Source organism: Thunnus maccoyii, chromosome 2 (assembly GCF_910596095.1).
Source record: "Thunnus maccoyii chromosome 2, fThuMac1.1, whole genome shotgun sequence".
NCBI classification, from domain to species: Eukaryota; Metazoa; Chordata; class Actinopteri; order Scombriformes; family Scombridae; genus Thunnus; species Thunnus maccoyii.
Window position 1 is genome coordinate 30,614,487 of NC_056534.1, and position 12,093 is coordinate 30,626,579.

General features: G+C 41.4%; 1 protein-coding gene and 1 long non-coding RNA gene across 4 annotated transcripts; one reads left to right on the top strand and one right to left on the bottom strand.

Annotated features, from left to right (window-relative positions):
* Window positions 1–124: 124 nt before the first annotated feature.
* LOC121909944 lies at window positions 125–4,163 on the bottom strand. Its single transcript, XR_006099558.1, has 4 exons — window positions 4,091–4,163; window positions 2,410–2,591; window positions 1,186–1,264; window positions 125–617 (listed from the first exon to the last, which is right to left on the bottom strand). It is a non-coding gene; the product is annotated as an uncharacterized LOC121909944 (long non-coding RNA).
* Window positions 4,128–11,730, top strand: LOC121909885 (peroxisome proliferator-activated receptor gamma coactivator-related protein 1-like). 3 transcript variants are annotated; one of them, XM_042430714.1, is made up of 11 exons: window positions 4,128–4,317; window positions 6,330–6,425; window positions 6,568–6,723; window positions 6,910–8,650; window positions 8,773–8,826; window positions 8,922–9,831; window positions 9,918–10,121; window positions 10,297–10,360; window positions 10,452–10,573; window positions 10,702–10,853; window positions 11,311–11,730. In XM_042430714.1, exons 1-11 carry the CDS (start codon window positions 4,222–4,224, stop codon window positions 11,409–11,411), a joined length of 3,696 nt encoding a protein of 1,231 aa, XP_042286648.1. In that variant the 5' UTR covers window positions 4,128–4,221; the 3' UTR covers window positions 11,412–11,730. The 3 variants fall into 3 exon arrangements, with proteins under 3 accessions (XP_042286648.1, XP_042286658.1, XP_042286664.1); XM_042430724.1 differs by having other exon boundaries at window positions 10,300–10,360; XM_042430730.1 differs by having other exon boundaries at window positions 6,910–8,641.
* Window positions 11,731–12,093: the final 363 nt, after the last annotated feature.

Below are 12,093 nucleotides of genomic sequence, written 5' to 3' on the forward strand. Positions count from 1 at the left end.
GAAAGGTCAACTCCTCGCTGGCATGCATGAGATAACAGGCCAGACACATCCATAGTCCTCCACGGAAAAACAGTGAGATAATACAAGATAACGCCACACAAATGAAGAGGTGACGAGCCTCAGTTCATTATGCATTCATTTCATTCATGCACAAATATCTGATTGGCGTCCACTGTGGATAGGTGGCTGGCACAGAGCAATCAGCTCACTGGGAATTAACTCATTCACAACTTTTGAGGGCTAATAATAGGCAACCTGAGAGTGTGAGCAGAACTTAATGGGGAGATGTGTAGTATCACCATCTAGTGGAGAAAATGAATCACATCAGGTTCATTTACATTATTCACAGAGGGAAGAATAATTCCTCTTCTGTGTCAGTAAGTAAGATACACATACAGGACTCAAAATATGTTGAAATCTCCAGTTTCACTCATCATTATCTCTAAAATGTGGAAGATTGGTGCTATGAAACATAATTAATTGTCCCTTCTAGACCGGAGCAGTTACATTCGGCTCATTCTTCATCTGCTGGACTTTGGGTGATGGCAGGTAGAGTTGGCTATCCACCAATTTTAACACCACAGGCTCCTCTGAGTACCTTGTGACAGCTGGTGCACCTTTCAAAAAAAGAAATGAAAACAAACGTGTAGCATGACAGGTCTACTGCACAATGTGATCTTCCGCTCTGATGATCTGATTCATGCACAAGAACTGTCAACTAAAGCAACATGTTTCTCCTCAGGTGGGTTTTTCTTGACTTTTCAGTAAGTACTCTCATGTGACAGCTGTCCTCAGAACTGCAGACTCCAAGCCATTTGAACAAAACGCCCACATACAACACTGTCTCCAAACTCCACCCTATGCAAGCTGATGCTTTGTGGTTAGTCTTGTTTGTAATAATGGAGAGTTATTTATTATAAGTGAGCAGGTCAGGTTCAGTGTCTTTGTTCAGGAACATTTTGATATGCTGACACACTGGCTGTTGTGATGAAATAAATTTTCTAGTATAGAATAAGAGGAACAGTCAATATGAGACCATTTAGTGTAGAACCTCTAGACCTCTGTACAAGTGTGGAATGAAATAAAAACCACTAATGGAAGTGTAATATCAAATTGCTGGAGTAGGCTACTGCTTTAAAGGAACAGTTAGACATTTTGGGGAAATCCGCTTATGTGATTTCTTACCAAGAGTAAGATGAGAAGGTTGATTCCACTCTGTAGAGGTGCTAGTTGGTGGATTTTCTCACATTCAGACAGAGTCAAGCTGTTTCAAGGGAACAGAGGGAATAACTGTAGCATACAGTACGAAGAGTTGTGTGAACCTGCTGTCGGCCTATTCACAAAGTGTCTATTTAACATGGGTGTCCTCGTAGTTCATAGCAAAGAGTTTCCTTGTAAGAGCTATTCACAAAAGTGCTGACGCAATGAAAAGAAAACCTATCTGGAACATTGGAAAGAAGAAACTAAGAGCCAAAGTAGATTAGAACGTTATCTGTCCCTAAAAAGAGATTATGAATAGGCAGAAATATCTCTCTACTGTCAGAGATAGAAAGCAGAGACAGATCCCAACCAAGTACAGGCTCAGTGATCACAAAGTAGCAATAGAAAAAGGACGACATAATAATATATATTAATCTTAATATTGTGTTAATGTTCATATTATTGTTATTCTGTACTGTCCAAATATTTGGACAAATTGTATTTTGATGCTTTAGTAATTATGTTCTTGAAACTTTTATGCCAATAAAGACCATTGAATTGATCATTTCCTGATGAACAATCTAATGGAAGAGGCTGATCCCGTCACTGTGGATGACATCATGTTTCTGTCTACAGTGATTGGTTGGCTCGTCACCGGTCTGTGTCGGCAAATGTGAAATAAAACATTAATCAATATGTAGGAGTGTAAGAAGGAATTAGATTGGATTAGATTCAATTAGATTTGATTAAAATTACATTACAACTAAATTAGATTGAATTAAAAATTAAATTACATTAAAAATGAAACCAAATTACACATTCGATTAAATCTAAAAATCAATTAAGAATTAAATGAAATTAAATACAAAATGAAACCTAATTCTAAATTAAATTGAATACAATTTAAACAATTAATTTTTAAATGCAATGAAATTAAATACAATTATACATTACATTCAATTAATAAAATTGATTGATAAATAATTCAATTCAATTTTAAATACAAAAATCTTACATTTTATTTAATTATAAATTAAATTAAATTTGATTGATTTCAGAGTCCTAAAGTTAAGATTGACACATCTCTTATTTTTAGGAGCTTCTCCTAACTTTGCTACTGTCTCAGGATATTTTGTGAATCTTTCCTTGTTTAAATGTGATTTTATTTGACACAATTCAGATGTTCTAACTGCTACAGATCAACCTCACCTAGTTAAGGTGTGGATGGGGAATGACATCGGACATGATGTCAGTTGAACAAACTGGACTGGACGTGTACGACCAGCTTCATCCCTGGAAGACAAACACTCCGACTCTTGCAGAAATGATTCACTGTGTAGCGGAGCAACTTGAGCATTACTGCATAACTGGAGACAGCTGTGTAATGGGCACTATAGAAGGAGATGGAAGGAAAACACTCGGCTGCTGTGGTGAATATGTAAATGCAATCAACCATCCAAAAGACCATCATGTGATTTGTCAGTGGAGCATGTGGTTTGGTGCTGCTGTGGGTCTTCATCAGCTAGAGAGAGAGAAATGCAAACCACCGGTGATAACATGGTTAAGACAGCTGTGTCTTACAATAATTATTCATCATATATCAGGGGGCACAGTGTGGAGCTGCACAGGATGAAGTGGGAAGAAAATAAGATTTATTATGAAACAGCACCGGTTCTGATTAATGTGACTGCAGAGTAAGTCACGCAGGGCGTCGTCAATACAGAAAGTCATGTGAACACAAGCGATAAATGCATTCAAATGTATTCAATCACAATGATGTACTGTACAGTTTGTCTGAAGGTAGCTTATTACATATGCACACATTTCAATTCATGTGAGGACTTCAAATTGGACCTTGACAGGTATTATTTCAAGTGAAACGGTGTAGTAGCACTGTTTTCATGTCCCAACGGCAAACCATGTCAAGGTGGAGGGTGTGTACACAAGTTAATCAGGAAAGTCAACACATTAATATTACAACGTCTGAACATGCAGATAATCTGTTTGTTCTGGTGATGAGGCAGACCACAGGAAGTATATACGCTCCTCAAGGACTGGTTGTATATTAATGCCACTAATTATGTTATGATTCTGATGTTGAATGCATTGATATCGTCATCATATTCTCAGTAATTATAACATTGGGGAGGTAACAGCACTTGGGTGGATTTAACAGCTTTCCAGAGTGTTGTTTCCAATTTCAAGATAACTCCAGGTTACACTATTAGTGCTCTCTCTCTATCTCGCTTTATTAAAGCCTCCTGTCATAAAGGGAAAAAATATCTCAAAACAAATCATTAATTTAATAACATGTGTGGTAACCTGAGAAATGTATTTGACAGGTTTTGCCCTCATTTTGCTGAAATGCTGCATTTTGTAAGAAAAACACAACATAAAATGAGTTTATTTTACACATACATATGCCTTTTGAAAAAGAGACTCTGGTACAGTTGACCTATTTAATATCTTAAATAATGGATATAGTACATGTCTATAAAACCTAGAGATACTATACTTGGGTTATTCCCTGTCTTATATTTGCTTTAAGTTCATTGGGTGGGACTTGGGGTGTCGCTAGGTGTCGCTTTTGAGCGATAAATACATAAAATAAAAATGTAAAAACCGTGAATAAAAAGTTCTAACAAGCAAATGTGATGAAAATTAAAGACACAACTGACATATGAAAGCAGCCCAAAACATACAAAACAAACAAATAAACAAACACTACTTGCATGTGTTACATTTGTAGTCCCAGACATGTAAAAACCGTTTTCTATGTCAAACTATTTAATTTTAACAGCACATTTTAACAAAAAATCGACACAAAAACCGCTAAATAAAAATATATCTGCTAAACTGATCGCTTATCTCTGAGACACATATGGCTGACCTGGGATCTGATTTCTACTCCTCTCCTCGCTCGCATTAATACAGTCGGTGGTGTCAATCTGATTTCAGGTCGGTCTCCTCTGCCGCTTCCCGCCAGTGACCACGTGTCTCCGTCCGGCCTGCCAGCGTACCATGTGGAGCAGCAACATGGCGGCGCGGTGGAGGGGGAAAGAAGGGGATTTAAATGCCGGCAACAGCGACTTTCTGTGCAGCAACACACCCGACGAGGTACCGCTTTCCTCCCTTTAACGAATTTCACACCAAAAAAAGCCAGAGTAGTAGCGGGTTTCGGTGTGTTGATGGGAGTTGTGTCCGCGCGCATGGCGACACGTGGCTTAAACAGGCTAGTAGTCCTGCTGATGGTAGTGATCAGGGAGGCGGCAGGGAGCTGGGTTCATCGATTAGCATGCCTTTTTGGCCGTGCATGTATAGAAACGGTTGGATGACACGTCAGTTAGTGTCGTTATCTCTCCGTTCACGTTTTTTGTTTGGTCTGACATCAAATATTCACATGTTAATGTCGACAGGAAGACCAGCTTCACATCTGTAGTACAACATGTTCAGATCTGGCTGCTGTCTTGCTCACTAACTTACACCCTCACCTTTTTCATTCACTTACTACATGTACCCTCACTGCTATTCTGTCTCAAGCCGTGTTTTTGAGATGTCTTCAGTCAGGCACAGGGATAAATGACATTATTGACACATAAGAGCCTGTAAATGTCCTGTACCCAGTTCCTGTACATGGTGTGCATGTCTCCACCCGCCTCTTGGGCCTAGTGTGTCCTCAGCCTGCCTCCTACTCACTTGTGCACTTCTGTCCTAATGGAACTTTGAAATGTTTGCTTAATAAACTTCTCTTTGCAAATAGCTTTTTCAAAATATATCAGCTCTTTGACAGTGTACCTGCTGATCCTTATGTATTCAGATCCTTTACTTAAGTAAAAGTACCAATACAGCAATTTGAAAGTACTCCATTACAAGTAAAAGTCCTGCATGAAAAATCCTGTTTAAGTAAAAGTACATAAGTATTAATTATTGCTGTAAAAGTAGTGGTTTGGTCCCTCTGACTGATATATTATTATATATGACATAATTAGATTATTAATACTGAAGCATCAGTGTTAGAGCAGCATGTTACTGTTGTAGCTGCTGGAGGTGGAGCTACTTTCAACTACTTTATATACAGTTAGCTAGTTTAGTCCAGTGGTTCCCAACATAGAGGTCGGGCCCCTCCAAAGGGTCAAAAGATAAATCTGAGGGGTCGTGAGATGATTGATGGCAGAGAAAAGAAGAAAAAACAAAGTTCTGATACACAAATCTGTTTTCAATGTTTGGACTTTTTCTCTAATCTTTGATTTTTAGTGAAATCTTGGATCATTTGAACATTTATTGAAATGAAACCATGTGAGAAGTTTAGAGGGAAAAATCACTATTTGGTGGAGCTGTTAACAACTCATAGACATCTGAAATGTGACCCCGACTACACACTGCTTTTTGTAAGACGTCACAAACCAAAAAGGTTGGAAACCACTGGTTTCATCTTTAACAATATGTTGTACTTTAAAAGCTTGTCATATTATCCATTGTGTCAAATCTTCATCTGAAAAGTTACTAAAGCTGTCATAAATGTAGTGGAGTAGAAAGTACAATATTTCCCTCTGAAATGTAGTGGACTGGAAGTATAAAGTAGCATCAAATAGAAATACTCAAGTACAAGTACCTCAAAATTGCACTTCAGTACAGTACTTGAGTAAATGTACTTTGTAACTTTCCACCACTGCAAACAAAAAATCTGGTATTATGAAAGGAATAAGCCCATTCAGAGTCATTCAGTTATGTTCAGACAGGTCTGCAGCTGTTTTCAGTTCTGCAGAGCTGAAACGATGATCCTATTACTCAATTACCACAGAATTAATCAGCAACATCTTTCTAAGCTAACTTTTTAAGAAGTAAAATGGCAAAAATTCACTGGTTTCAGTTTCTCAAATGTGAATATTTACTGGTTTTCGTCGTCTTCTATGGTAGTAAATACAATATCTTGACAAATATGTCAATTCAGGCTTTACAATTATCATTTTTCACTATTTTCTGACATTTTATAGACCAAATGAGAAATGACTGTATTGCTCCAGCCTCTGGTCAGATCAGGGGAAGCAGGAGGTAGAAAAAGGCAGTACATGCGAACTTACATAGCATGGGTGTAATAATAATATTTCTGAATGCCTGTCTCTCTTCAGTTCACCCTGTGCAGAGGTGATGTGGAGATGGACCCACAGTCCTGTATGGATCACTCCATCTTGGCCATTTTTGAAGATTCCACTGTTTCATCAGAGGTCAGAGTTCAAGCACATACATCTCTTTGAGTATCCCGGGCCTTTGTACATTAGAAGTTTAAGGTCCAAAATTAACAATCCACTGGCACAAAATCCTGGTAGAATTTGACAGATGAACCAATGTGTTTGTACCCCATTTTAGGACAAGAGCGGAGTGGAGGAGGAGAATGAGACTCTGCTGTCGGCTCTGACCGAGATGCTGGACAGTGTGGAGGATGTCAACGGGACTCTGTCTCCCTTTGACACCTTGCCTGACACTAAGCTCCTCACCAACCAGGAGTGCAGGGACAAGTCAGCGGTGGGTACACTCTCAGAATCGAGGAATACAAACCTGAAAGCACTTAGAGTACATAATCAAAGTTTAACATATTACCCAAATTATGCTGTTCTTTTAACACTTATGTACAATATGTGATGTCCCATTATTAACTTTTTCTTCTGACAAAAGATTTGACACTGAAGATCTAAATGTTTTTCTCTTCAGGAAGTATACCTCACTGACAGACTTAGACCAAGATCCAAATCCCCAAATTTAACATTCACAATAAAGAGTGATGGGGAAAAGGAAGAAGAGCGCAAAGTAGAGAAAAACAGTCTGACTTTGTTTCAACCCAACAATAAGAAAGTGGAGAATGAAGTGGAAGTCTTCACCTCAACATCTCTGGTCAACCTGGTGAAGATCATGCACCCCTACTGCTTAAAGCTGCAGGTGGAGGAGGAGGGGAAGGGCTGGGAGAGCACAGCCCGACCGTCAGCCTCCTCCTGGGACAAACTGAAGAAAAAACACACATTATTCTCCCAGGGAGAGGTATATAAGTACGAGAGGCCCACTGAAGATGGCGACGAAGAGATTAACGTTGTGTCTGACGATGAGGCACCTGCAAAAGAGACAAAGGAGGAAGAAGAGGGAGATGAAAAAAGAGATGATGGCAAACTTCTGAAAAGCATATTGCTGCATGGGAATTCATCCAGAGCTCCGTTGTGCAGAGAAAAGAAAAGAGTGAGCTTCGGTCCCGTTCAGATGGCTTCACTCGATGAATCCGCGGGTAAAGAGTTGAATGAGAAAAATCAAACTAGCGGGCACACGAGTGGGATAACAGTTTCAGAAGCACTTGAAAATCCAGCTGGCTCCGCACTTGAAGCCCAAACAAACCCGTCGTCAGAAATCAACAGTAACAACAAAGCTGAGGTTCTGCCACCAAAAGCTGAGACAAAGGCCAAATCACTAAGCCTCCAACAGTACAGACAGCTGCGCCAAAAAAGACAGCCTTTGGTGGAGAAACAGGGGAACTACATCACCAAGTGGCCCTCTGTTTCTGAGCCCCCTAAAGAGCTGACCCCCATCCTCTGTTTACAAGGACAAAGAATCAGTACTGATCGTCTCCATAGACCTTCATCCCATCGTACCGCTCTACCGTCCAGGCCTAACCCAGTAGAGGACAAGCCATCCAGTCGTACATGTGGTAGTGGGTTAAAGTGCCCAAAGACTGAGTCTAAAATCATCTCACCTGCTAGTCCACTGCCAGATGTCCAGGCTAATGCAGATGTCAATGTGCCTGAAAGCAAGAAAAGTCCAGTAAAGAAGCCAACGCTGCTCAGTAGCGACCCCCCAAATCCTGTCCTCCTCCCCATGCCCGTTACCCAAACAGCATCCCCATCCACTGCTCACTCCTCATCCAAAGAATCCAAAGTGGAGCTCCTCAACAGAGACTCTAGCCTTGAGACCACCGCAAACCTCCAAGAAATCCAAAATGAATCCACAACCTCAACTTCTCAAACACAACCATCCTCCTCAGAACCAAAGCCTAAGGCGATGTTACCAAAGCAGGATCGTAACTTGGACAGCACCGTCCTGCTCCAGGAAATTAAGAACAAGCTCACTGAGATAGTTTCAGGTATCTCCTCTAGATCTCCTGCACTAGGCTCCACCACAACACAAACAGAGTCGAATTCAGAATGCAAGGAGCCTCAAAAATACAGTCCGAAGCCAACGAAAGACATCATGCTGGAACCAAAGATTCCTCAGTCACCATGTCCGGATCCAGTGGGGCAGACAAAATGTCCTTCCTCTACGTCATATTCCAGTCAGCCACCTACTTCCCTAAATACTCCCACACCAGTAAAGGAGACGTCACCTGAGGTTCCCTCTAGTATTTCTCCTCCTGAGGAGCCACCACCGTCGCCAAAGCTTGGCTGTAGAGAGCAGAGTGCTGTAGGTGAGTCAGGTAAGCAAAATGCAACATTTTTGTAGTACATATGTTCAGTAAACTGCGGTGGTGCTTATAACTGATAAATAAGCAGATATCCCAAGTCATTCTTTCAATAACTGTCTGTCGTCATACTTCAGGAATCGAGGCCCCTGATCTGACAAGCCTGCTGGAACAGTTTGAGGAAACACAAGGTGAGCAGTACTCTGTCGACTTGGACGCTGACATCTGGTGTTTATCGTTCAGCTGCGCTAACCTGTCCGATCTATTTTCACTCTCTCATGTACAGACAAAGAGGAGGGAGAGAGCGAGAGCAAGCCGGAGCCCAAACTTGTTAGTGCTGCTTCATCTCCAAATCTGCAAACACACACAGATCTGCACATAACTCCGCCTAGAGGAACAGAAAAGACCTCCAAACAACTACTGCCTCCCCCTGTGGAACCACTTAAACCTTTAAGCACTTCAGAAACACCTGGGACTCTAAAAACTATCAGGAATCTGCCAGATCTCCAAATGTTACCGCTCGCGGATATCCCCGAGCCCCTTGGCACCGAGATCATTCTCAGCACTCAGCAAACGCAGCCAGCAAGGCGTAAAAACCCTCCATCCAAGGCCATTCAGATAATCGACCCCCGTCCTCTACCATCCAAGAAGACAAACACAAGCACTTCAGAGTTCCCTGCCGCTCATACCGCTCCTCACTTGTATTCATCTGTATCCTCAGATCATGATTACTGCGCGCCTGTGGACCATTCACCTACAAGTGCTACTCAGCATAGCAGAGCTAAGCCCTCTTTACTCAAGGATATTTCTAAAACCACTAATGAAGTGCAGGTGAATACCCACGACTCCTGTGCAACTGCTGAATGCAGAAAACAGACCTCCACCAGGGAAGTTACCACCACTGTCAGAGCTGTTAACTGTGCAACACCTGTGATGCAGCCTCTCTCTGAGAACCACAAGACCAGATCAGAGACAAACCCGTCCACAGACAAAGCTCTGTCGCCTTCAGACAGTGCTGCCTCAGAGCAGGACTGCGGCGGTGCGAGCGAAGATAAGACGGCTCCATGCACTCTGCCGACACCTCCGCCCAGCCCTCCCAGTAGAGGAAGAGAGAAGAGGAGATATCGGAGAAGATCCCCTCGCTCCTCTTCTTCCTCCTCCTCCAGCTCTGCATCCCGCTCCCCAAAAAGACCAAGGTACCCGTCTACTGCTATTACTCACGTTCCTTTAGTCTGTACGTGTCCTTTTCCGTGCATCATTTTTTATCTTTAATGTCTCACAGGCTCCATCACAAGCGTTCAGAGAGCAGTTCATGCTCGTCGTCCTCGTCTCGCTCTGTTTCCCGCTCCCCACCTCGGCGGTATAGATTGTCTCGCTCCAGATCAAGATGCAGCAGGTCCAGATCTCGATCTTGGTCTCAATCCAGATCCCCGTCACGGTCACCATCCCCACGGACCTGCCATACGCGATGGAGAGATGTTTACAGGTCAGTGGGTGATGTCGGATGCACTCTACCTACCTTTTTTTTTTTTACTTGCATGTAATGAATCCTAAAACTAACAGATGGAAATATGTTTGAATATTGAAATTCCTGGTTTAATTAAGTTTAAGGGTGTAATCTCAGGCTCTCTTTTCTTCCAATCCCAACTTCATCCCTACAGCAGCAGAGAGTCCAGACGGCTCAGGAGGGAACATGAGATGAGGATCCAGAAACTTAAAGCCATTGTGAGTAAGATTACTGGCATGTCAGCTGATGTGTTTGTGGTTATTAGTCGGGTAACGAGTGGTGATTAATTATAAAAATCCTCTCATACAGGATGAGCGGCGGGTGGTGTACGTCGGCCGCATCAGCAGGGCTATGACACACGATGAATTGAGAGAACGCTTCTCTCAATTCGGAGACGTAGAATGTGTGTCGCTTCACTTCAGAGACCGAGGGTAAGTACGCAGAATTAAAACTCAATTCAGAAATGTTTTTTTGTGTTTTTACAGTGTATCGGTGATTTTGTATCATCAGTTACTGTATGTTTATCACTATTAAAATCCACTATCTTTGGTTCCCATAGCGACCACTATGGCTTTGTCACTTTCTACAACATGGAAGATGCTTTTGCAGCCATTGATAACGGAGGAAAACTACGAAGGCCTGATGAGCTGCCGTTTGATATCTGCTTTGGTGGAAGAAGACAGTTCTGCAAATCAAACTATGCCGATCTCGGTAAGAGTTTAAAACCAAGAATAAAGCCAAGTATATTATTACAGTAACGAGAAACATTTTCCCTTGTTTAAGACAGCTGGAACTGTCCCTTTACACGCCTGTTCAAGACCAGTCATCTGTCCAAACTGTACTAAAGGAACCAGGATCAAATTCTTTGTTGTATAAACTGAATCAGTGTTGCACCGACTTTGCATAGTTAATGTTACTTTTTGTCACCTTCATATACTCGTACATGCAGGTAGTAGGATACAGAAGGCCCTCAGAGTTTACCATTGAGTCATGTTACCATAAACTGAACAATGTAAGCTTCACAAAGTTAGTACTTATTGCAGGGCTGTGAGGCTGGATTGTAGTGGATTACACGGGTTTTTTAATTATTTTTTCCTCATCTACTCTCACTGTGAAAACTCTTTTAATACGATTTACGTTGATATGTTAATTTCCCTCTTTTCCTCAGATGCAAATAGAGATGCAGAAGAGTCTCCTGCCAGAAGCAGGTTCGAGGACCTCGACTTTGATTCATTACTGAAACAAGCCCAGAGAGGGTTAAAGAGGTAGCAGAGCCGCATGGAAGGACAAGAAGACCGGACTGGATGTGGCAGAGATGGAAATGATTTTTCATGAACCTCAGAGCTTTTTGCTCATACTTATGTAGCAAACTTTTGTATGTCATTAGCTTTTTTTTTCATGTTTTGGCACTTGTATGTATGCCGTTTTTTAATGTGTACAGTTAATATGTACAAGTATGTAGCACTCCTAATTTGAAATTATCGTATTAGTGGAACTCACTAAAGATTTTTTTTTGCATTCCATAACACTGATAAAGTTTTGTATATTTGTATATGAAAAAATAAAGGCTGTTTATTGTGTCTCCTGATGAACTGTCGACTTCAGTTTATTTGGTTTGTTTTCGGACTCAAATCTAAAGAACCTTTTTTTATTGACAGAAGACGTTTTGGTGTCACTGCAGAAAAGGCTCACTAGTGTAACTAATAATTTGAACGATGGTGAGCCAGCACGCACAGTAGAGGTTTGACCTACAAGCTGCCTAAGTTTCACTTGACTTCTTTTAGTAATTACAACAGAGGGAGTCTTTTATCCTCTCTAGCTTTGTTTTTGTAAATCCTAAATCATGTTTCTGCTAAAACTCTTCTGTCCTCCTTGTCTCCATCTGCGTCACTTTCTTCTATAGATTCCTGACATTTTGCTGAGTCTCACATCTAGCCAGTTTGCTCTGCAG